The sequence below is a fragment of the Arachis hypogaea genome, chromosome 16, assembly GCF_003086295.3.
Source record: "Arachis hypogaea cultivar Tifrunner chromosome 16, arahy.Tifrunner.gnm2.J5K5, whole genome shotgun sequence".
Taxonomy (NCBI): domain Eukaryota; kingdom Viridiplantae; phylum Streptophyta; class Magnoliopsida; order Fabales; family Fabaceae; genus Arachis; species Arachis hypogaea.
In genome coordinates, this window is record NC_092051.1 from 8448679 (window position 1) to 8473483 (window position 24805).

General features: G+C 29.8%; 2 protein-coding genes across 3 annotated transcripts; one reads left to right on the forward strand and one right to left on the reverse strand.

Annotated features, from left to right (window-relative positions):
• The first annotated feature begins 1777 nt into the window (after positions 1-1777).
• LOC112756321 (uncharacterized) lies at positions 1778-4534 on the forward strand. 2 transcript variants are annotated; one of them, XM_025804856.2, is made up of 3 exons: positions 1778-1990; positions 2211-2341; positions 3974-4534. In XM_025804856.2, exons 2-3 carry the CDS (start codon positions 2311-2313, stop codon positions 4378-4380), a joined length of 438 nt encoding a protein of 145 aa, XP_025660641.1. In that variant the 5' UTR covers positions 1778-1990; positions 2211-2310; the 3' UTR covers positions 4381-4534. The 2 variants fall into 2 exon arrangements, with proteins under 2 accessions (XP_025660641.1, XP_025660640.1); XM_025804855.2 differs by having other exon boundaries at positions 1780-1990; positions 3971-4534.
• Positions 4535-6588: 2054 nt separating this feature from the next.
• On the reverse strand, positions 6589-9462 carry LOC112759190 (cytokinin dehydrogenase 1). The gene is made up of 4 exons (XM_025808007.3): positions 8630-9462; positions 7621-8009; positions 7174-7436; positions 6589-7000 (listed from the first exon to the last, which is right to left on the reverse strand). Exons 1-4 carry the CDS (start codon positions 9306-9308, stop codon positions 6676-6678), a joined length of 1656 nt encoding a protein of 551 aa, XP_025663792.1. The 5' UTR covers positions 9309-9462; the 3' UTR covers positions 6589-6675.
• Between the last annotated feature and the right edge of the window lie 15343 nt (positions 9463-24805).

Genomic DNA, 24805 nt, shown 5'->3' on the forward strand with positions numbered 1-24805 from the left:
CAACTTACCAGCGGTGGCGAGTTAAAAATGTTTTTGACAAAAATCTTACATAATTATTTCATTATATTTAGTTTTAATTACATTTTATTATAATTAATTGTGTATGTAAATTTTTTTACATAATATATAAAAATTAAATTATTGTTATAATGTACTTTGATAGCATATGCCAAAAATTTATAATTAGTATCACAAAAATAGTTAAAAGAATGTTTAGTTATCAAAATAATAAAAATTTCAATAGAAAGTGAGACCAAACTTTTCTAAAGTTCAAATTTTTTTTATCCTGTAGTTTTACACTAGTATATTACGAATTAATAAAATCTATAAACTATAGTTGTATTATGAATGTGTCTAAAAATAATCTAAAATTCACTTTAGTAGTAGACTTATTTTATTTAGCTAATACATACACATACTAAAATTACTAATTTAAAAAATTTTAAAAATCTATAAAATTAAAATTTGTAATATATTTATTATAAATTTATTAAAATAAAATATTTAGAAACTTAAAGTAATAATCATCATAACTAAACATTTTTCATTATATAAAGTAAATAACTTCAAACTTTTTCACTTGAACCCTTTTTTTGATTTTGATATTCTTCAATTTTCATGAGTGATCACTTTTTTAATTAAAAAAATTAATTTTTTATAATATTTTTTATTTGATGTTTAAATTTTATTTAATTTATTTTTTATGATAAATTTTAAATATTAAAAAATTTTTAATTTTTAAAATTAAAATTAATTATTTATTTTGTTAATAATTAAACAATAACTTTTAGATATTATAAGAAAAATGGATTAATAATCAAATTAGTCACTGAAAGATAAGACATTTTTTAAATTCGTTTCTGAAAGATTTTTTCAATTAAATTGGTCATTCAAAGATTACGAATTAATCATATCTGTCATTCAATTATTCTACTCACAATTTTCGTCAATCATTGATGATATGAAATGTTAACTGATACCATACATGACACATAACATGTTTAATTAGACGTTGACTAAATATGTTTACGAAAATCTATCAATTTAGTCACTAGGTCATATCAGGAATAAGATTTTTGTAATTGGAAAAAATGACTAAATTAACAAATTTTCGTAAACAGATTTAGTCAATATCCAATTAGACATATCAAGTATTATATATGTTATCAATTAACGTTTTACAACATCAATTCTTGAAGAAAATTGTTAATGGAGTGAATGAAGGACAAATATGATTAATTCGCAATCTTTGAAGGACCAATTTGATTGAAAAAAATCTTTCAATGTATGAATTTGAAAAATGTCTTGTCTTTTAAAACTGCGTTTATTTTTTAGAACAGAACAAGATAAAACATTGAGAACAGGACATGACAAGACATTGAGAACAGGACATGATAAGACACTGATGGACAGAGACACAAAATTTTGTGTTATTGTATTCTGTTTGGTGATAAACTAGAACAAATTATGAAAATCCAATTTATTCTCATTTTTTTATTCAAAAAATTTGAGATGAAAAATATAATAATAAAAAATATAATTATAAAAAATTAACAACAATAATAAAAGAAAAAATAAAAAATAAGTTGTGTCTCTTGTTAGTGTTTTGGACACAAAATACACTAATTCAGTGTCTCTGGACATATTGTCTCTATCCATATCTTCTCTGTCAAATACGATTTTATGTCTCTGTCCTTGTCTTAGTGTCCTATCTCTCTAAACAAACGCAACTTAGGGACTAATTTGACTATTAATCATAAGAAAAATGGATAAATGTGAGACTTTGGAAAACACCGAAACAGTGGTTGCCACGTTGCAGAGGAAGAATACAGATGTAACGCTAGCAATGATTGAAGCCGAACTCCCCTCTCTCAAGTCCAAGGCCCAAGCCCAAGGCCCAAGCGTTCTCTAAACGCAGACTCTACAACCTTGCAGTCTTACACAGTAACACGACGAAACGTTCAGAATCAGCTTCCGCATCCACTTCCAGGTTCTATTTTGATTGAATAGCAGATTACTAATTCATCACCTTTTACTCGTTTCGACGTTCTTCAATTTCTAGAGTTCTAGTTTTACATGGATATATGGTTCAATTTGGATCTGTATAGCGTAGCCGACTAACATGGCAAATGAGTTCTTTAGAAGAGTTATAGTGGAATAACTTATCTTTTCCTGTGTCTGATATAGTTTCAATCTATTATTTCTTGCAGATTAGGGTTTTCAGAACTTCTTGTGGTGGATTCAGCACTACCGATACGGTGAATGGACCTAAACAGGAGCTCAATGTGGAGATGCAAGTTTTAATCAATAATGGATTGCAAATCAGATAAAATTATGCATGGTGAGTGTTATTCATCAATTATTTCCATTCATCTGAAGCTCACTTAAAGCATCTGTGCACCATGTTAAGTTGATAGGGGATTCGGGAACGTGAATTGAATTATTTCATTCAGTCGAGTTTTGATAGAATTATGAACAATGGCTAGTTGATTTTAGTGAAGCCATAAAAATTTGTTCATTGCAAATGAAGGAGAGTTATTGTCAACTCTGTTCAGTGAGTGAAGTATGACATTGATGTGCAAACATAGAGTTAATCCCCATGATAGTCCTGAGATTTCCAATGTGGTCCGCGAGATTCTAATTTCACTATAATGGTCTTCCAGATTGAGCTTCGGACACCATAGTGGCTAGGTTCGTTCCGGTGATGACTAAACTGAAAACCAGGTTCTTCAATTCCCAAACCTTGCAACCTTGCAATTCATAAAAAAAACCAGGGTTCTTCTTCACCTTCCCCCAATTTAGTTCCTTCTCCAACCACAATTTCATCCACAACCTCCTCCACTTCGTCGCCACCTCTACTGCCGGGGACCTTCACCTCATTGTGTTTGGCTTCGCATCCTTTCTCGTCATCGTCATCGGAGAAAATCGCGGCAGCCGATTTCAGGCGGAAAATTGAGGCCTGCGTCTTCGAGGCACGGGGTAGGATCTGGTGTAGTAATCCGTGTTGTACTTTGGCGGACTCCACTGGGAAAATCAGGTTCCGATTCCGAATTTTATTTTTTGTGATCTTTTGGTTTTGGGAAATAAAACCCTATCTCCTCTTGCTTGCAATGGAGGAGACGAACGACCGACTCAATCCTAAGTCGGATGTTTTCTTGTCTCAACTTTTGACCCCATCCACGGAACCCTACAACAGCACCATTGATGAAGAGAAGAAGAAGAAGGAGAGGGATTTTGGAAGTGGAGAAGACGAGTGGAGTGATAATCCAAATGGCGTCGTTTTCTCCAAATCTGGGCTCCAAACCAAAACGACAACATTTTGGCACCACCAGCGTGGCAAAGTGATGCCAGGTCAGTGCAGCAATAGCTGACTCGTCACTGAAAAGATGTCTAGGGACCTATGGTGCCCAGAGCTGTATCTAGGGGACTACAATGGTGAAATTTAGAAGGTAATCGCGTATTTGCGTGAATCTCAGGGACTATTATGGGGATTTACTCGCAAACATATCAAAATTAATCATTGTTTGGGCCTTTTGAACTTTGGAAATCATAGTCTGGGTTGCTTGATATGGACAAGTAGCCTTTGCTTTCTAGGTAGTGTAGTGTTTGGTTAATTAATCTGTAGGTCCTGATTTTCAATTGGATCACTATATTCTAAATTTCTGACTAAATACCATAGTATCACATTAAGTTGCTAGTAGAAGGCGAAGTTCAAAAACATTTAACTTTTTTCTTTATACAAGACTTTAGGGAACCAAAGTTTGTAATTGGGACCATATATATAGGGTTTAGGTGCTATCTTTGTAATTGAGCTGCATGATCCATTTGTTTGAAGTTCAAACAACTAGTTTCAGAGGTAATGTGGATTTAAATTTTTAGTTTACATGACAGTACCACATGTTTTACTTTCAGTGTTTGTACTGGTCATGTCACATGATCCCTTGCTAAATCGACTTTGTTTCAAGTTTAGCAGATAATAATCAGAGCACTGCTGGGGAGGATATATTAGCTAAGACAAGTGGTTCTGAGATTACTAACAAAGACTTAAAAAGTTCTACAAGAGCTTCGAGTGATGGTGCCCAGGCACAGACCAAGATAGCTGGTAGCGAAGGTGAAGAGAATCATCAAAAGGGTACGTCTCTTGAAGAAACTGATGTATCTGGGGATGTTAACATGGAGGCATCCATAACTACCGATGATGTTATCCGGGCAGGAGGATTCGGTGCTCGGGATGATATCAGCAGCTTTCTTCCTGTTGCAATTGATTCAACTGATTTTGAAGCTTCAATCCGTGATGCAAGAGATTATGAAGAACCAGAACCACAGGGTGAAGTAAGCCGACCAGGCCTTGGCTGGACCGGAGCTACAAAAGGGGAGTAAATAATTATTATGACAGCTATGTCCTCAAGTTTTTGCTGTTGCCTTTCTTTGTGTCTTAATGTTGGACAGTTTTTGGCTAGTCCTTGTGAAGTATGATGTTAGATTCTGTTCTTTTTGTTTTCTGGGATGAATATAAGAACTTGTTCCCTGGATTCTCGCTGCTGTGGTCAAAGTTAAATTTGGAAATAAGTATCAATCCTTCACCTGTTTGAAAGAAGGAAAGTAAAGGAAAGTAAACGTGGAAAGGGAGAGCTATTATTGTTTGAAAAGGAAAGTCTAGGAAACATAGATAATAGTTTAGGAAGAGTTTCAAGTGTACCGGGAACATCGGTGTTCCAGTTATTTTAATCGTTGATCTAAATTATAAAAAATATATATAATATATATTAATTGAAATCAACGGTTAAAATAACTGGAACACTGGTGTTTCTGGTACATTTAAAATTTTTTCAATAGTTTATATCGGGTAAAGTGTTCTTCATGTCTCTAACATTTTTTATTCATTCAATTTTGTTCTTAATGTTTTTATTTGTGTCAAAACTACTGTTGGATATTTTTAATTTTGTATCTAACATTTTAGATGAAATTAATATTTGGGTAATTTTGACTTAAATTGAAGACGTTAGGGACAAATAAACACCATTATAGGTGCATTTAATATACATTTCTCTATTCCAATCCCTAAAATCTTGCATTTAATATACATTTTTCTATTCCAATCCCTAAAATCTTCTGACCATTCAGGAAATTGAAATAAAAGCATACGAACAATATTTTTAATTATTATCAACGAAGGTAATACAATATATTTTCTAAGAATCGATTGAATTATTAATAACGAGCTTCTTATTACTTGAGCAACTATAAAACTATCCTAGGCCTCTTCTACTGCTATACGTCTTTTTTCCTCTTATTCTTTTTTTTGTTCTTTTGTCCTCCTCTTTACTTTTTTTTGTATTTTCTTCTGTATAATACGAATTTTCTAATCCTGTTTTTGTCTGCAACCTCCTTTGGAACAGAAAAAGCATTTGTCTCATTGGTTCAAAATTTTTCAAAAAAAAAAATGGGGATTTCTCAATTTTATTAAAAAAAAGGGGCGAATATAGACTTTTTTGAAATCGAGAGAAATAAAACGTTAGGAGTATTTTTACGAAAATATTTAGTAACCAAAGAAAATTAGTTAAAAATAGCTATAATTTGTCTTATTTGTCTTTTGTTTTCCTAACATTACCGTTTTAAAAATATTACAAATTTTTAAGATAAAAAATATATTTTATCTTCTTCATTACCATAAATATGTAAATCTTTTGTAGTGTCGGTATGCATATATTTCTGTTTATTTAACCGATGATGAGAGGAGACTAGGAAGATATTTTATTAACTTTTATGTGCAACGTGGATTGAAATAAAATGAGGCGAAACAAAACTTTAAATGACAACTGAATTTTGTCCTAGGTCAGTGAAAATAGTTTACAAATAACATATTTTGATCCTTTAAATTATAAATTTTATTTTAGAAGGTAAAATATGATCTATCACCATTTATTTTATAGGTGGGATTAAGATAAAACATGAGAAAGAAAATATTTAATAATGAGAAATCTAAGTAAAAATCTTAAATTTAGAGGATCTAAATTCACAAATAACCTCCCTACATTTATTATGTATTTCTTTTTTGGCAACTAATATGCTAGCTAACTAATTGTAGTATTCTAAAATAAATAGAAAATCACTAAAATAAATAGGAAGTAAGTGATTTAGGCAATTTTTATAAATGATGACTTGATGATGTGTCTGCTTATATAATGTCAATTTACATATTTCTCATCTCTAATTAAATGAAGTGTGTGTAAATGACTAAATTCAATTTAAGCGAGGTTTATATATCAGTAAACCAGAATTGGAACATAAACGAACACCATATTTAACATACACCTCTTTATGTACACATAATCATTGCTGTCCTTGATTATTTTTGTTCTAGGATGAAAATTTTATAATCTTTTTAACTACATGAAGAAAAAAGGGAAGGGAAAAAAGAAAAGAAAAGAAAAACCAGCGCCACTAACTCAGTACTCATTGTTGCCTTGTTGGTATCTTTTCCTTATACCGTTTCCTACATTCTAATCATGACCTACAAAAGCAAAAACCTACCCTTTTGAAGAGAAAATGCAAAGGCCAAAGCTGACAATTATTGGAAGCAAGGAATAAATAAAAAAACATATATGATTAATTATCATTATCAATAGTTTACAACCTCACAAATTACTCACTAAAAAAAGAAAAAAAAGGGGACTAACAAGAGGTAGACAATGCCTTTTGAAAGATTCTCTGGCCAGGGGCAAGCAGTGCTAGTGGGTCATATGCTGTTTTTCTTTGCACAAATGCTTCCCATTTTGACCCAAAGTGTGCTTTCCACTCTTCCTGTGTGGTGTAATGTGGGAGATACTGCTTCACTCCAAGCTTGGCATTTGTGCAAAATTCTAGGATCCTTTTGTTTTGTGTTAGGATGTGTTCTAAGCTCTCTGAGCCTCTTGCTAATGGCATTGCTGAAGATAAAAATGCCACTAGGTAAAATATATCCTCCTCTGGCGTTACCAAAGATGTTTTCCTGTTCCACCTGCACCAAACATGACATTACAAAGTGCAACTATTGAAAGTCCTAATTGTTCTGCTTGTACATAATATTACTATAAAAGTATAAAAGTTTAAAAAAAATTAAATATTTAAAAGTTACTGTAAAAAATAAGTTAGACAAAAATTAGACACCAAATAAAAGACACCGTTTGGTACCTTGTTTGGTTGACAGGGTAGATGAGTATGGGGCCATTGCTTGTGTCTTTGAGGATATTGCCAAAGACCTCTTGAGCAAAGTGATGAATGTGAGTCCTTGGAATTAGAAGGTTTAGCCAAGGGTGTGGAACTTCCCATAATCCCTTTGATCTTAACTGTTTCTCAGAAACATGCACTCTATCTAGGAATTGCACGTAAGAAACTTCTGATTGGAAGAGTGTCCATGGAATGTAACTCAGCTCTGACAACAAATTCTCAACTATCTGCATGAAATTCACACATCACTTATGACATCCATATGTTTATTTGCTGATGTGGCGGTACGTAATTGGATCCACGTACAAAACTATTTTTCATTTACAGTGCATTAAAATTAAATTCATATTTTAAAACAATTAATAATAAATAAATTCGAGATATATTGTAATAATAATATACATAATGTACCTGGTTCATGAATTGAGTTTCATCTGGGTTGAAATATTTTGCCACCTCAAGACAATAGAAGGTTCTTCCATCTGAAATGAATTGGCTGGCCTGAAGTGGGTCTCTGGGGTTGAAAGAAGATCTCCAATTATTAAGGATACCAGTTCTATTTATGATCACAAATCCTTCAATATAATCAAATGTGTTCTCAAGAGATATCAAATACTCTTGGTCCCTTGCAAACATTGAAAACTCTGAGTACAGCATCCTAATCCATTTCACCGTCTTAGGTGCTGCTTCAAGAGAAATCCTTGCCCTAGTGATGATTCCAAATTGGCCAAGCCCTCCAAGAACACTGTAATAAAGCTCTGTGTTTCTTGTCTCTGAGCATGTAACCACCTCTCCTTTCCCTTGCAAATTCAAGTTAGTTCAAATCATTTCACACTTTTTCTACATTTCTCTCATAATATAAGTCAAAAGCAATATATATATAAAAAAAAAAAAAAACTAATACACAAATAATAATGATAGTAAATTCGAGTCAAATTAGTTAAAATTCAGAAAATTTTAAATACTAAATTTTTATTTGTTATTTGTTTTTAAAAATAAAAAATGGTGGAAACTCAAGTGCAGTCGACTTCACGTGAAGTTGTCGTTAGATGAAAATTTAGTCAAATCGATCAAATCATCTAACAGTTTTCAACTATCAACTTTACGTGAAATTGACTGCACCTAAGTTTTCACTATAAAAAAAATACTAATAAGATCATATTATAGAAAAAGTAAAATTTTGTCTTTATTATCTCTATTTTTTTTAAATAGAAAATATAAAACTAAAATTTAATTTTGATATGTTGTTTGTATAAAACAGTTTTACACGTACATTTTTATATCAATAATTTAAAAGACGGTCATACAAAAAAAATAGATATAATTAGAAAAGAGGAGTGCTAACAAATTTATATCTCATAACATTTGTATTTCTATTGTGTTATAATTTTTATTTGCATAATAATATATAAATAATTACCTGTAACAACTTCAAGCTGAAAGACGTTATTGATCTGGGGTCCATGCCTGAAAGCTTGACCACTTATTCCAGCATTTGATAGAGTTCCACCAACAGTGAGATGAAGATAATCCGTCCAAGATTTCGGTGCTAAACCATGCTTAAGAGTCTCATGCAGAATGTTAATCCATAACTCACCCGCTGAAACATCCACATATGGAACAAATTCTCCATTGTTAACTACCACTACTGCTGCTGTTTTTTCAGCTAATGACTCCATGTTGATCACTATCCCTCCTTCTGCTTGTGACTGCCCTTGGAGGGAATGTCCGTGTCCTCTAGCAGCGACCTTCAGACCCGGTTCAGATAATTCCGTCACGTGCTTTATGGCACGTGATATGTCGGATACTGATACCGGGTTAAGGACTGCTAGAGGAGGGAAATGGTATATGTTTCCAAAGTCACTGGCGACCGCGTCGTTGTTACTCAAGCTTAAGGAGCCGTCTAGAGGGAGTTTTTGCAACGAAGATACAATCTGATCATAATGATAAGGTCGTTGAAATATTGATGTTCCAATAGAATTGTTGTTGTAGCCGGAATCTGCTTTGTGGAGTATGAAACTAATAAGGAGTAAGAAAGTTTTTAAGAATTTTGTAAATAGATGAGTAATAATAACAATAATAACATGTTTTGAAGACATGGTTTGGTTCTTTGAATTCTCAATTTTGTTTTTTTTTTGAGAAATTATTTAAGGGTGATTATATATTTATGGAAGAATGGAAGGAGGAGGAAATGTTTAGAGGAGAATGGATCGGAAGGTTATGGGAAGATATATTTGAGAGGTGACTCTTTTTATAGACAAGATGATACCTTGTCGCGGGTATCTTTATTTATATATTTAAAAAAAAATTGTGGGAAGTTATTGTGTTTGAGACTTTTGCGTATTTTTAGTGGGTTTAATAAAGTAGAGGATAAAATGTCTCAACTTTAAGGTTCTAGTCTTCTAGAATAATTATTTTAATTGATTAATTTTATTGGTAAAAATTCAGATGAAGTTGACTTTATGTGAAGTTGATAACTGAAAGTCGTGAGATGATTTGACTGATTTGACTAAATTTTCATCTAACGACTTTTAACTATCAATTTCACGTGAAATCGACTGCACCTGAGTTGTCATCAATTTTATTATTCATGATAATGTTATTTTAGTTTAACATTTTTTTTCTTGAAAAACTTTATTAGGTGATGCGGTTAATTTGTAAGCACTTATAATAGCAGAGAGAATTTATAAACCTATAATTTTGTAGGAGATATTTTAAAATTTTATCACTTAGTTTCTAGCATTTGTAAACTATAAATAAAAGTCATGAATTTGAATGTTGTTTGTAAAAAATAAAAGAACTATTGTTGGAAGAAGAATTCTATTATATCAATTCCACAAGAAGATTGACTATTCATCTTTAGAAAGGAAAAAAGAAATTAATCTAAAATGTGCTTGGTCTAACTTTAAAGTAATTTAATTGTAATATATTTTTAATATAAAATAATTTAATATATTTATTTAATTAGATAATATTATACTAATAAAAATAATTAATTTTTATATTAATAATATAAATAATTATTTAAAAATAATTAAATAATTATATAAAATAATTTTTACTGTTAATATATTAAAATTAAACTCTTGTCTTAATTATAAACTCTAGATAATCTTGTGAAGGACAAATGGATATTAATGTAATTAGGAACAGCCTGAAGTCTCATATACTATTATTTTAAAAGACAGAAGACAGAGGATAAGATATTATTGGCAGAATCGGAGAAAATTCCACATAATATTCTTACAGGTATCAATTTTTATATATATATATTTTTTAAAATAATAAAAAAATTATATACATTCTTTAATACGCATAAATAATCAAAATCAAAATTGCACTAATGCAAAAGTGGTTGAGGATTAATCTAGCGCACAAAACTTTTAATCTAAAATATTTTGCTCCTAATCATGATTTACACAAGTCACTTAGCGGATATAAACCTTTTTTTATTCTTGTACATATAACAAAAGTAGTTGTGTGCACAAAAGGTGGTCTCTTTTATCTTGTAAAAGCTTTTTCCCCATAATAATATGATTTAGTTCACTATATGTCTATATATATTAACCTACTTTTATGAAAGCCTACAACAAACAACACTACTTTTCTTTTTCATTCTTTTCTTTTCTAATTTTCTTTAAAATTAAAAAGTAGTGTTACGGCAGAAAATAATTAGTTCACTGTCCTTAATAACTCGATGGATAAAATAATTTCGACTTTCTTTTCAACTAGCATCTTCTGAGTAATATTAGAGAAATAATAACTTAAAATTATTTTATTTTATTATATATATATATATATATATATATATATATATATATATATATATATATATATGAGAAATCTAGCTATATAATTTTTTACATAAAATATTTTTCATTATATAATCTCCATAAAAAATATTTATTATTTCTAAAATTTAAATTTGAGGTTTCTTAATTAAGTTATAAATAATTTATTATCTCAATTAATTTTATTTTTGTTATTTTGTGATATTTTTAATAAATAAAAAATGAACTAATTAATAAGCAAATTAGTGTCTCTTTGTACATTAGTAGATGATAAAAGCAATACAAGAGGTACTTTTATCAAATCCGTCCTAACTCCCAAGTATAGTAAAGTAATAATTCCTTCTTTTTGTTTGATAGAAAGGTTATTATCTCTTCACTTATCTGATCTCTATATAAAAGTGTCGGGTACCGTGCAGGGCAGATGAAAAGCATGCGCAAATAAACTTCCCAACATACTATACCTCATTAGGTAATGGATATTTGATCATCTATCAATATCTTAATATCCCATATGGATAGTCTGAAACTTCTTAAACAATGAGGACGAAGAAATTATGTTATTTAAATTATAATTTATAAATATTTAGTTATATAATTATTTTTATATAAAATTAATAATTTAAATTAGTTAAATAATTTAATATATTTAATTAAATTATTATTTAATAATTTTTAATTATAAATTTTATACCAAGACAATTGCATGTGCATGAATGTTTATCTTCTTTTAAAGTACACATTAAATATGAAATTGAATGAAACAGGCTTCTTAAGAGGGGACCATTTGACAAATGAAGAGATGAATGTGACTGTGTACTTATGAATGAAGGCACTATTGCCAGGTTTGGAAATAGTACAAATTCATCAGTTGCTTCTTTTTGGTTTTGCATTTGGAGAGTGATTGCCGGGTCCGGCCCCTACTACTATAACCCTCTCTATTTTTGAGTGCATAGGGTTAGTCAAATTTGGCTCAGCTATTGGGTCCCCCTTTAGCCTACAAACACAAAAATCTACACTTCCACCTCTCGTTTAAAGTTTCATCAATACAAGTACTCATCACATTCCATTTCAATAAAAAAGAATAAGACTGAAAAAAACAGTCCACTTCATAATTATATCAGTAATTATTTATTATATAAAAATAATTTAACTATTATTTTAAATTTTCTTTTAAAAATAATAAGAGTACCAAGTACTTCTATTAACAAGGTTAGTATATATAACAAGTACTTCTATTAACATTGGCTATAATTTTATATAAGAAGTGAAGTTTTTTTAAGTTATAATTTTTTTCTTATTTGACAATATATTTATTTATTTTTATTCAAACTCAAAAATATCTTTAAATAGTAAAAAAATTAGTGTATTAATTTAATAATATTTTGTAAATACTATCAAAATTGTATAGTCACTTAACGATAACCATCATGACATCTACTTGTGTAACATCATCATATAGATATATTTGTTCATTTTAATTTTTGGTGAACATTTTACTCAATTTTTTTGCTTAATAAGTATTATAATTGAGTACAGTGTATCTCTATCTCAATTGTAAAAGTTAACTTATTAGATAAATAATATTCAAATAGTAAAGTTTAAGGGAATATTTACTTTAGACACATGCACATCTAAACAAACAAACTAAAAATAAGATGTATAATATACGTGTTGAGTAATTTTGTCAAATATTTAATTAATTAGTGAAGTAGGAGTAGTAGAAGTGATAGATGCATATAATGAGAAGTTAAAGTAACCAAACCTTTTATAGTGAGGAATTTGTTTGCCTTATCAACTAACATGCATGCATGTCATTCATTAAATAATCCATTATATCAATAATAAACTATCCTAACCAAAACTAAATGACCTTGTAAACCCTAACCAATTGTACTCTTCCTAAAAACCAAATAAATGGTCAAATCATATATATACATATGGTAAACTCATCGAGGTTATATTGAAGAGCTAGTTTGGAATTGTCCTAGAAAATGATATTTATATATACTGGTGTCTAATTGATTATCTTGTATTTTCACGTCGATAGATGCTGACACGTGTATACATGGTTTTTTTGTGGAAATCACTTTGGGGAATTAAAGCTTTATTTGAGACCTTGTTAAGAGGGAATCATGTAGGGTCAAATACATGTGATGTTCATGAGGGAGATCATTATTTGAGTGGAAGAACTACTAAGCACCTTGAGTCTTACATACTTTGTCCCTCAGACCCCCACTCTAACCCTCTTTCTACCATATCATGGCTGTGGACCTAACTACTATAATACTATATAGAGCTTCTTTAACTTACTCTTGTATTTGATAAGTATGTCAATATAAAAAATATAAATATATAGATAAGATAAAAATAAAATATCAAAGTTTAAATTTAATTGCATTGTTATACTATGAAGTCAGGGAGAGAGAGTGATAAAACAAATATTGAGATAAAAAAACACAAGATTTTAAATAGCCGATTTAGTTTTATGTCAAATAGATTCATTACTTAAATTGTATATTTGGTGAGGAGAATAATGAAGAGATAGAATATATATATATATAATAGGATACTAAAAAAAGTTCATATAAAAAGTTTTAGAAAAGAAAATAATAAAAATTACATACATTCGTGTAATTAAAAATGTGCACTAACCTACCACCTCTTAAGTGAGTATGAGAAAATTATACTGTCTAAAATATAATTTATTGGCATCTTTTTATATTGATTTTAAAAGTGTTTAATATATATATATTTGTCTATAATATCATCTTTATAAAAAAATTATGAAAAGATTTAGTCAGAAATTAGATTTATAAAGAAAAATTTTAGAAGTATATGATTTAGGCATAAATAATAAAATATATGAAATATAAGTGTAATGAGTAATGTTATATTATCAAAAATATTGATTTTTTTTTTGTTAAAAAATAAGAATGACATTAGAAAATAAAGTAATTTAAATGCAAAATTAAATGACTTGTGTATATATGATTCTGCATCTATGGAGAGAAGGTAACATAGGTGTGTAAGTAGGGGTGGCAAAGCGGGCCGGCCCGCTCCAACCCGCCCCGTCTCGCCTAGGCCCGTTCCATAAATGGGGCGGACCGGCCCGCCCCACCAACTAAAATGGGTTTAAAATGCTAGCCCACTCCACTTTATGGCGGATTGGCGGGTTGGCGAGCTAACCCGCTTCTTTTTTTTTAAAAAATAAAATTTATTAAAATTAACCAAAAATAATAATTAAAAAATCAAATACAAATAAAAAATAGTCAAATTATAATATAATTTTTTTACTATTTTTTTAAAATTTTTAACTTCAATAAAATTGTTCAAAATAATATTTGTCAATAGAATCATCTTTATTTTAAAAAATAAGTCACATAATTTGAGCATATATACGAAATTATAAAATAAAATAAATAAAGTTAACAACTAAAAAAAGAATAAAAATAAAACATGAAAAAAAATGTTTAAAAATTCTATAATTATTAATTTTATAATAGTAATAACTCTTTTATTTAATAAAAATAAATAAATAAAAATCTTCGACCCGGCGGACCGCCCCGACCCACCCCGCCAAAATCCACCAATTTAGCGGTGCGAATTTGGCGGATTTTTTTAATTTAGCGGGCTCCAAATCCTAGCTCGATCCGCCTTTTTTAGCGGATTTAGCGGATCGGCCCGACGGGCTCGACCCGTTTTACCACCCCTATGTGTAAGTACACATACATACAAACAATAACACAAAAACACCTAACATTGAAGAGTAGTATAGTATCTATATATTAATGAGAAATTCCTAAATACCATATATATATATATATATATATATATATATATATATATATATATACGATCAACCACCAGTTATCAAATTTGAAAAAGAGTCAGAAGAAATGGTTCAATCCTCTTATTTTGATTTCTGGAATCGAGAGATCCATGAATCGGGATCTTAATGCATGTAGATACAGATGGTCCAATGGGAGCAAGAATTTTCAGGAACATTTAGAACTTCTCAGTTTCTGAGCAGAATAACCGTTTTCAAGTAGTGTTCGATCAATTACGTATTAATCAATATTCGATTGATTGGTTTGGGGTTGAGGTTATCGACAAATAATCCAATTCTCCTTTTCTTTTTCTTTAAGGTTCCTTGTTTCGGTAAAACAAAAAAAATGATAATTTTCAAAATTTTATAAGATTGAATAAAAAATATCAATTATATATATATATATAGCTAGTATGATAATTAAAAAGAAAAAGAAAAATGTATAAAAAGAATGTCATAATAATAATTAAAGAATTTGAATTTAGAAATATATTATAAAAATATTTTTACTGTACTTATAACTCAAAACTTAGGAATATCTTTAAAAAAAATTTTCTAGTATTTGAAATAATAATTAAAAATAAAGGTGATTTTAATATTTTAAATTTCTACACCTTTATCTGCATGTATGAGAATTCAAGAAAAAATTCAAAGAAGTTTAAAGACAACATTTACAAAAGGCCCTGAAGAGAGAACAGTAGAGTACACCTATTTATGTTTTTATTTGTGTTCGTCCTTATTAGCTTCTTTCTCGTCATTTTCCCATACCTACCTCATTGTCATATTCCCAAGAATGGGTTGAGGACGGATTAAAATTAAAATTTAAAAGTTAAAATTTAAATATTTGTTAGCAGTAATTTGTACACACGTGTATCAAAAAATAGTGTGAATACATCACAAAATCTATTATTATGTATTTAGATATAATATATAAGATATTTAATTTATTTTTAATATATATTTTATATAAATAGTTAAAAATTTTCTTTAAACATAACTTAATTATGTATGTATGTGTATTATTAATTTATTCAAAATAAAGTTTCAACTATGCTACTTATTTTTTTGGACAATTTACATAAATAAATTGTTTGTCCTTTAAATTTACACAATTGCATTCTTTTAAATATGAAGAAGCAAATACATTATTTCATATATCTATAAAAATCACTACTGACAGTAGCGGTTTACGTAAACATATAATTTGCTGTAACCAGCCGTGGATTACATGCAAATGAAAGAACACAGAAACCACTAGAGACTGTCGCGATTTTTGTTTATTGATGCTTGGCCATAAACCGCTATTAGCAATAACAGTTTATGTGTATTGGGAGACGTGCGCAAACCGCTGGAAGGTATAGCGATTTACTTGGAGAGTAAATGTCTATATAAGTTATAATTCAGTGGTCACACATATCTTAATCTATCTTTATCTAATTCTAATCATTATTATTCCTATCATTTTATTTTAAATTATATTCATTAATATTAATTAAGAATATTATTACTATTTAAAGTTTATTTCTAACAAATAATATTACTATTCAAAATCTAATAATAAAGAACAATAATTCTTTCATTTCTAATCTAACATGAAAATTTTTAAATTAAGTAAAAATTAATGAACTAACCTCCTTATTAATGTGTCTATTAAAATAGATGAAATCGTCTAGTCAATAAAAATGATCTATTTTGTTTAAGATTCTACCTTCACACGATAATCATATAAGTTCTTTTAAAATTTTTCGAAAAAAAATTTGAAATGGTAGTTCGTCACTAAGAACCACAAACTTAAAGCTCTCTCCTCCTATTAATTCAATACAAAGGTTAGGTGAATTAATGTAACTCCTTCTCAAGTTAGTTAGCTGAAAGTAGAAGAAAATTATAGCTTCACTTAAGTAGTAGGAGCCTGCCACAAACTACTCTTTCCCTTCTATACTAATTTGTGACTGGATGTCCTTAATAATTCTAACCCTACTAAATTATTTTTAGCTTTAAAAAATTATTTGTGATTTGTGATTTAAATAATATGATATAAGATTCAACGAATTACATTTAAAAACTCATTTGGTACCAACTTGAAACGAATTATATAAAAATAAATCAAGATATGAATATATCAAACTTCAGAGTTCAGACTAGGACAATTAATTAATTTTGAGTTGAAAATATTTTATTTATAACATTTGTCTATTATTTTGTTTACAATATTCAAACAATATAACATGTTTAGGATGCTAATTATTTTTTATATCATAGATGAAACTGTGTAATACATTAATATAAATTTAAATTGGTGTATTCCACAAATGTAATATACAATATAAATTACGAGTACCAATTTATATGACAAAAAATTTTATAATTTACGATTTTATAAATTATAATTCTTTTAAATTAAAAGACTTAAATTATGACTTACAATTTTTAATTATTTTTTGTTTTATTTAAAATCATAATTCATCACTTTTAATTATCTTTTTTAATTTTTTTATCTTATTTAAAATTATTACATTTGTTTTTATCCTACATGCTTCTTGTATCATTATATTATATCGTAATATTAACTAAAATTGTATTAAAAAGCTGCTGCCTCCAACTGTTTACACACGTCTCCCAATACACATAAACCACTACTGCCAATAGCGGTTTATGGCCAAACATCAATAAACAGAAACCGCGACAGCCTTTAGCGGTTTCTGCGTTTCCCAATTTGCATGTAATCTGCGGCTGGCTATAGCGGATTATGTGTTTACATAAACAGCTACTTCATATTTGAAAGAATGCAATTGCTTAAATTTAAAGGGCAAACAATTTATTTATGTAAATTGCCCTATTTTTTTTATTGCAAAAACAATTAAATATAACAGAAAAGTTCTACATCTAAATCATTATCTAATTAAGTCTTACCAAGTTGTTATAATATGTTTTTTCTTGTTCTCCTCCTCCTCCTCCTTGTACAACACTACTGTTACTGTCTCTTCTTATTCTCCTCCTTATCTTTCTCTTTCATTATCATCGTCGTCACCACCACCTCCTCCTCTTCCTCCTCCTTCTTTTCTCATTCGAATTTATTCTTCTCCTTCTTTTTTCTTCTCCTCCATCATCATCATCATCATCATCATCATCATCATCATCATCATCACTACTGCCACTGTCTCTTCTTATTCTCCTCTTTTTTCCTCACCTTTCTCTTTCATTATCGTCGTCGTCACCACCACTACCACCTCCTAACTATTTCCTTTCTCATTTGAATTTATTCTCCTCCTTCATTTTTCTCATCATCATCGTCGCCATCATCATCATCATTGCTACTATTAGTGCCTCTTTTGTGTTTTTGTAGTAGTAGCATTAAATAAGAGATTTCTGTGTTTTTATAGCAATTTTTCGGTAAAATTTTGAGTGTCAAAATTTAGAAATTTACATTCATTCAATTAGATAAGATTCTAATATAGTACAAACATATTCATTCAAATAATTTTGGTATTATCTTGTTATCTTTTAGTATGTAATTTACTTATTACATTCATTCAATTAAATAAGATTTTAATATATATTTATTCAAGTCTAATACGAGAAATAATACTCCTAAAAAAGTAAAAATAATAATTCAAAACTACTACTACTCCTCCTACTCCTCCTCTTAATTATTCTTTGTTATCTTGATCATTGATAAAAGAGTAAAGTATCATTTTTGTCCTCAACATTTCGGGTAAATTCCAAAGTTGTCCCTAAGGTTTCAATCGTCCTATTTAAGTCCCTAACGCTTCAAAACTGACTCAATGTTGTCCTGCCGTTAGGGATCCGTTAACAAAATTGATGGCGGGACAAAATTGAGACGATTTTGAAACGTTAGAGACTTAAATAGGACGAAAACGTTGGGAACAAAAATGATACATAGAAATAAATTTTAATTTTATCCTTCAATAATATCAATTTTTTACTATACATAGTATTCAATTATTTTTTAATCAAATCTAAGTAAATTACACTTAATCATATTATTTTGATTTTAAATAAATTATTTTTTTTATAATTTTACTCTTAAATATTTTTAGTTATCATGAAATATTTGTAGAATGACTAGTATATAAACTTACAAAAAAGAAAAAATAATATATATACAATAAAAATATAAATTATACCTTTTGTCTCTAATATATCAAAATTTTTTAAAATTATAAAAAAATAAATTTATTTAAAATGAAAGTAATGTGATTAAGTGTAATTTATTTAGATGTAATTAAAAAATAATTGAATACTATGTACAGTAAAAAATTAATATTATTGAAAGTTAAAATTAAATTAAAATTTATTTTTATGTATCATTTTTGTTCCTAACGTTTTTGTCCTATTTAGATCCCCAACGTTTCAAAATCGTCTCAATTTTGTTCCGCCGTCAATTCTGTTAACGGATCCCTAATGGCAGGACAACATTGAGTCAATTTTGAAATGTTAGGGACTTAAATAGGACGATTGAAACGTTAGGGACAACTTTGGGACTTACCCCAAACATTGGGAACAAAATCGATACTTTATTATTGATAAAACTATGAAAGAATTAACAAAAGAAAAGATGAAAAATGTATTTTGTATTTCTTGATTGATTGTTGATTGGTTGAATTGTAAGTTATGAAGGTAAAACTAAATATATATAGAGTATTGACCTATGAAAGATAAAACCAAATAAAGATAAGTTAAGATAAGAATAAATAAAGATAAGATAAGATAAAATAATAAATGCTAAAATTGTAATTAAATTTATGTATTCTGTTGGGATGAATTTGTGGGCCGCAAGACCTCTTTATTGTTGTCATGGACTAAGGTGGAAGAGTAATTTAATATGCTCCTGCAAGCTGGATGATGAAACATGTCAAGAACACCAAGTTTATTGAGATTAAGGTGGAAGAGTTGAGAAGACAAAAGTTTGGTGAAGATGTCAGAAGAAGAAATGGAGAGAAGTTTCATCACTCCATCTTGAGCTTTTTGTCGATCAACCTCTAAATATTTGATCCGTTCATGAAAAACCGAGTTAGCAGCAATATGAGGAGCACTCGGATTATCACAATATAAAACTGGTGGGCAGATAGGAGATGAGTGGACGATATTCTACTTCAGTAGATGAGTGGACAATGGTAGTTTGTTTCTTGGTCTTCCAAGAGACTAAAGACTTGCCTAAGAAGAAACATTAGCCTGTTAAAGATCACCGAGTGTCAGGACATCCGACACAATTAGAGTCAGTGAAGCTGAGAAGCTGAATTTCTGATTCTCTTGGAAAGAAAAGTCTTTTACCGGGGCTAGTTTTCAGATATCGTAACATATGCTTGGCATCTTGAAGATGAGATTTAGTAGGAGATACCATAAGTTGACTTAATTATTGAGTGGTATACATGATGTCTGGTCGAGTAGTGGTGAGATAGGTAAGACGCCCAACCAAACGGTAATATACAAAAGAGTCAGATAGGAAGGGACTTTTGTCTTGATATAGTCTTGTGGTACTATCTATTGGAATAGAGGCAGGTTTAGCACCTAATAAACCAGAATCCTCCAAAAGAGTAAGACAATATTTTTTCTGAGATAAGTAAATTTCTTTCGCTGATTGAGCAACCTCAATACCCAAAAAATATTTTAATGGACCAAGTCTTTAATTCGGAAGTGTTGGTGCAAAATAGACTTAATGACATCAAGTTCAGAAATGGAATTACCAGTGAGAACAATGTCATCAACATAGACAAGAAGGATAGAAATTTGAGTACCATTGAATTTAACAAATAGATTATAATCAGATATGGTCTGCTGATATATCCATGAGATAGAAAAAGATGAGAAAGTTTATCATATCACATACGATTAGATTTTCATAAACCATACACTGATTTCAGCAGCTTGCAGCATTGATCCGATCGAGGAGATGTAAATTCGGGTAGTAGAGTCATATAAACATCCTCAGAAAGATTTCCATGTAAGAAAGTATTATTGACATCGAACTGATGTATAGGCCAATGCTTCATAGAGGCCAATGCCAAAACTAATCTGATGGTGGCAAGCTTGACAACAGGGGAGAAAGTTTCTAAGAAATCAACGCCTTCAGTCTGAGTGAACCCTTTAGCCATAAGGCGTGCTTTGTATCGATCAACTGAACCATCAGACTTGCGTTTGATGCGATAGACCCATTTACAGCCAACCGGCTTAACGCCTGCAGGGCAATCAATAAGACGCTAATTTTTGTTCAACTCAAGAGCATCCAACTTATTTTTCATAGCACTATGCCAATTAGAGTGTTGATTGATGTCTTTAAAAGACTTTTTCTCAACATGAGAATATAGAGATAAAAGAAACTTATGATGAGAAGATGAAAGAGAAAAAAAAGACATAACTGAAGATAGATGATAACGATATTTTGAGGGAGAGAGATTTGTAGAGGCGAGAGAGGAATTACACAAGTAATTAGAGAGATATGCTGGAGGTCAGTGAGGTTGGTCGGAATGACGAGGACGAGGTTGCTCAGGTGGCGAGGAAAGTGACGTGGGATGAAGAGGTGACGGTGGGTTAGTGTCTATTGCAGAAAGAAGGGAGGTTGTACGACTTGAAATAGATTCGGGAGTCATGGGTTCAAGTTCGTTAGGACACGGCAGTGATGAAGAAAGAGGGGTTGTTGGATTAAAGAAAGAATTGGATGGAAGTGGGTCAATGGGTATGGGTGAGGGTCCAACTGAAAGACTAACTGAATCTTATTTTTGAGAAGGCGTGTTTGGCAATGTTGGGCTGAGTGTATGAAATTAGACATTTTTTGTGGCTAAGGACAAGATTATTTCATAAAAAATCACATTTCTAGAAAATTTCAATTCTTTTATCTTCTAAAACATAAATAATATATCCTTTAAAATTATGTTGAAAACCAATAAATACAACATTTTTGGCTCTTGGATCAAATTTTGATCTGTTTGCCAGCCATTAGGATAGAAACAAAACATAAGCATCCAAAAACTTTAAGATCATGATAATTTGGTGGATGATTAAATAAAATCTCAAATGGTATTTTAAAATTAATTGGGATGATGGAACTCTATTAAGTAAATAAACAGCATAAGACGAAAAAGATGATGGTAAATTAGATTGAAACATAAGAGCACAAGCTATATTCAAAATATGTTGATTTTTGCGTTCTACCCTTCCATTTTGTTGAGGAGTTTCAATATAACTATGTTGATGAATAATGCCCTTTGAAGCATAAAAATCATGTAAAATGAATTCTGGTCTATTATCGGAACGAATAGCATTGACTTTAGAGTTGAATTGTGTTTCAACTAAAGTAATAAAATTTTACATAATTTTACACTTCTCCTTTTGATTTTAATAAAATAACCCATGTAAAGTGACTAAAATCATCAACAATAGTAAAAAAAATATTTATGATTATGAATAGAATTTTGTCGAAACGGACCCCAAATATCAAAATGTAATAAATCAAAACTTGCATGACTTTGTTAAAACTTTGAGAAAATAAAAGTTTCTTTTGCTTAAAAAGATGACAAACGTCACAAGCCTCATCATGATGCATAGAAATAAAAAGAAAATGTTTATGTAAATGATTAAATCTTTGTCTAGAGGATAACGATATTTTGAGGGAGAGAGATTTGTGGAGGCGAGAGAGGAATTACACAAGTAATCAGAGAGATATGCTGGAGGTCGGTGAGGTTGGTCGGAATGACGAGGACGGGGTTGCTCAGGTGGCGAGGAAAATGACGTGGGATGAAGAGGTGACGGTGGGTTAGTGTCTATTGCAGAAAGAAGGGAGGTTGTACGACTTGAAATAGATTTAGGAGTCATGGGTTCAAGTTCGTTAGGACACGGCAGTGCTGAAGAAAGAGGGGTTGTTGGATTAAAGAAAGAATTGGATGGAAGTGGGTCAATAGGTATGGGTGAGGGTCCAATTAGAAGACTAACTGAATCTTATTTTTGAGAAGGCGTGTTTGGCAATGTTGGGTTGAGTGTATGAAATTAGACATTTTTTGTGGCTAAGGACAAGATTATTTCATAAAAAATCACATTTCTAGAAAATTTCAATTCTTTTATCTTCTAAAACATAAACAATATATCCTTTAAAATTATGTTGAAAACCAATAAATACAGCCTTTTTGGCTCTTGGATCAAATTTTGATCTGTTTGCGAGCCATTAGGATAGAAACAAAACATAAGCATCCGAAAACTTTAAGATCATGATAATTTGGTGGATGATTAAATAAAATCTCAAATGGTATTTTAAAATTAATTGGGATGATGGAACTCTATTAAGTAAATAAACAGCATAAGACGAAAAAGATAATTGTAAATTATATTGAAACATAAGAGCACAAGCTATATTCAAAATATGTTGATTTTTGCGTTCTACCCTTCCATTTTGTTGACGAGTTTCAATATAACTATGTTGATGAATAATGCCCTTTGAAGCATAAAAATCATGTAAAATGAATTCTGGTCTATTATCGGAACGAATAGCATTGCCTTTAGAGTTGAATTGTGTTTCAACTAAAGTAATAAAATTTTTTACATGATTTTACACTTCTCCTTTTGATTTTAATAAAATAACCCATGTAAAGTGACTAAAATCATCAACAATAGTAAAAAAAATATTTATGATTATGAATAGAATTTTCTCGAAACGGACCCCAAATATCAAAATGTAATAAATCAAAATTTGCATGACTTTGTTAAAACTTTGAGAAAATGAAAGTTTCTTTTGCTTAAAAAGATGACAAACGTCACAAGCCTCATCATGATGCATAGAAATAAAAAGAAAATGTTTATGTAAATGATTAAATCTTTGTCCAGAAAGGTGTCTTAAACGAAAATGCCATATATTTGAAGGTGTAATAGGTGGGAATTGGATGGAATTTATGAAATGTGTATTGGATAAATTTTTACCGAAATTAGGTTCAAGGACATATAATTTCTTTCTCATTCTCCCCAAATCAATCATCTCCAAATTGTTGCTCTGTAGAGTGCAAGAAGAAGATGAAAAAGTGAGTATGCATTTGAGTGCTGAAGTAATTTTTGAGATAGAGATAATATTAAAGTTGAAATAAGATAAATAAAGAACATCATGAAGAACTAAAGATGAAAAAAATTGAACAATGCTTTTTTAAGAAACAGTAATTTGAGAACCATTTGGTAAATGAACAATAATAGAAGAAATTTGTGTATAAGAAGTGAACCAAGGCAAATTTGATGTAATGTGATCTGTGGTACCAGAATCAATGATCCAAGTGTTCAAAAATGAATCTCGATTTGAAAAATTATTAACAAATAGAAAAAGTATTGAAAGAATAAAGATAATGAGTAATTGGACTTGACAAAAGCCCAAGTTGGTTTGAAGGACGAGTGTCTTTATTGGAAGAAAGTGTCATCAAAGAAAATGTTTGGCTGAAGAGAGGTCCAAAAGAGGCTCATGATAAAGTTGTTTGTATGCCTTTTCTCCTTGACCTAGTATAGAGCAGGGAGGCAGCTCAGCAATTCGAAGAAGATCACTTTGAGCTAAATTGGAAGGTTGATTATTCATAGTGGGAGGAGAGGTTGAAGAGGTTTTAGGATCTAAATTGGTTGGTTTATTCATGGATGTCAGCAAAGTTCAAGAATAGCTCTGATACCATGATAAAACTATGAAAGAATAAGAGAAAAAAAAGATGAAAAATGTACTTTGTATTTCTTGATTGATTAGATTGTAAAATATGAAGGTAAAACTAAATATATATAGAGTACTGACCTATAAAAGATAAAAGCAAATAAAGACAAGATAAGAACAAATAAAGATAAGATAAAGATAAGATAAGATAAAATAATAAATGCTAAAATTGTAACTGAATTTATATATTTTGTTAGGCTGAATTTGTGGGTCGCAAGATTTCTTTGTTGTTGTTATGGGTTAAGGTGGAATAGTGGTTTAATAATCATCATGATTACTTAGCAAGATTAGAATATC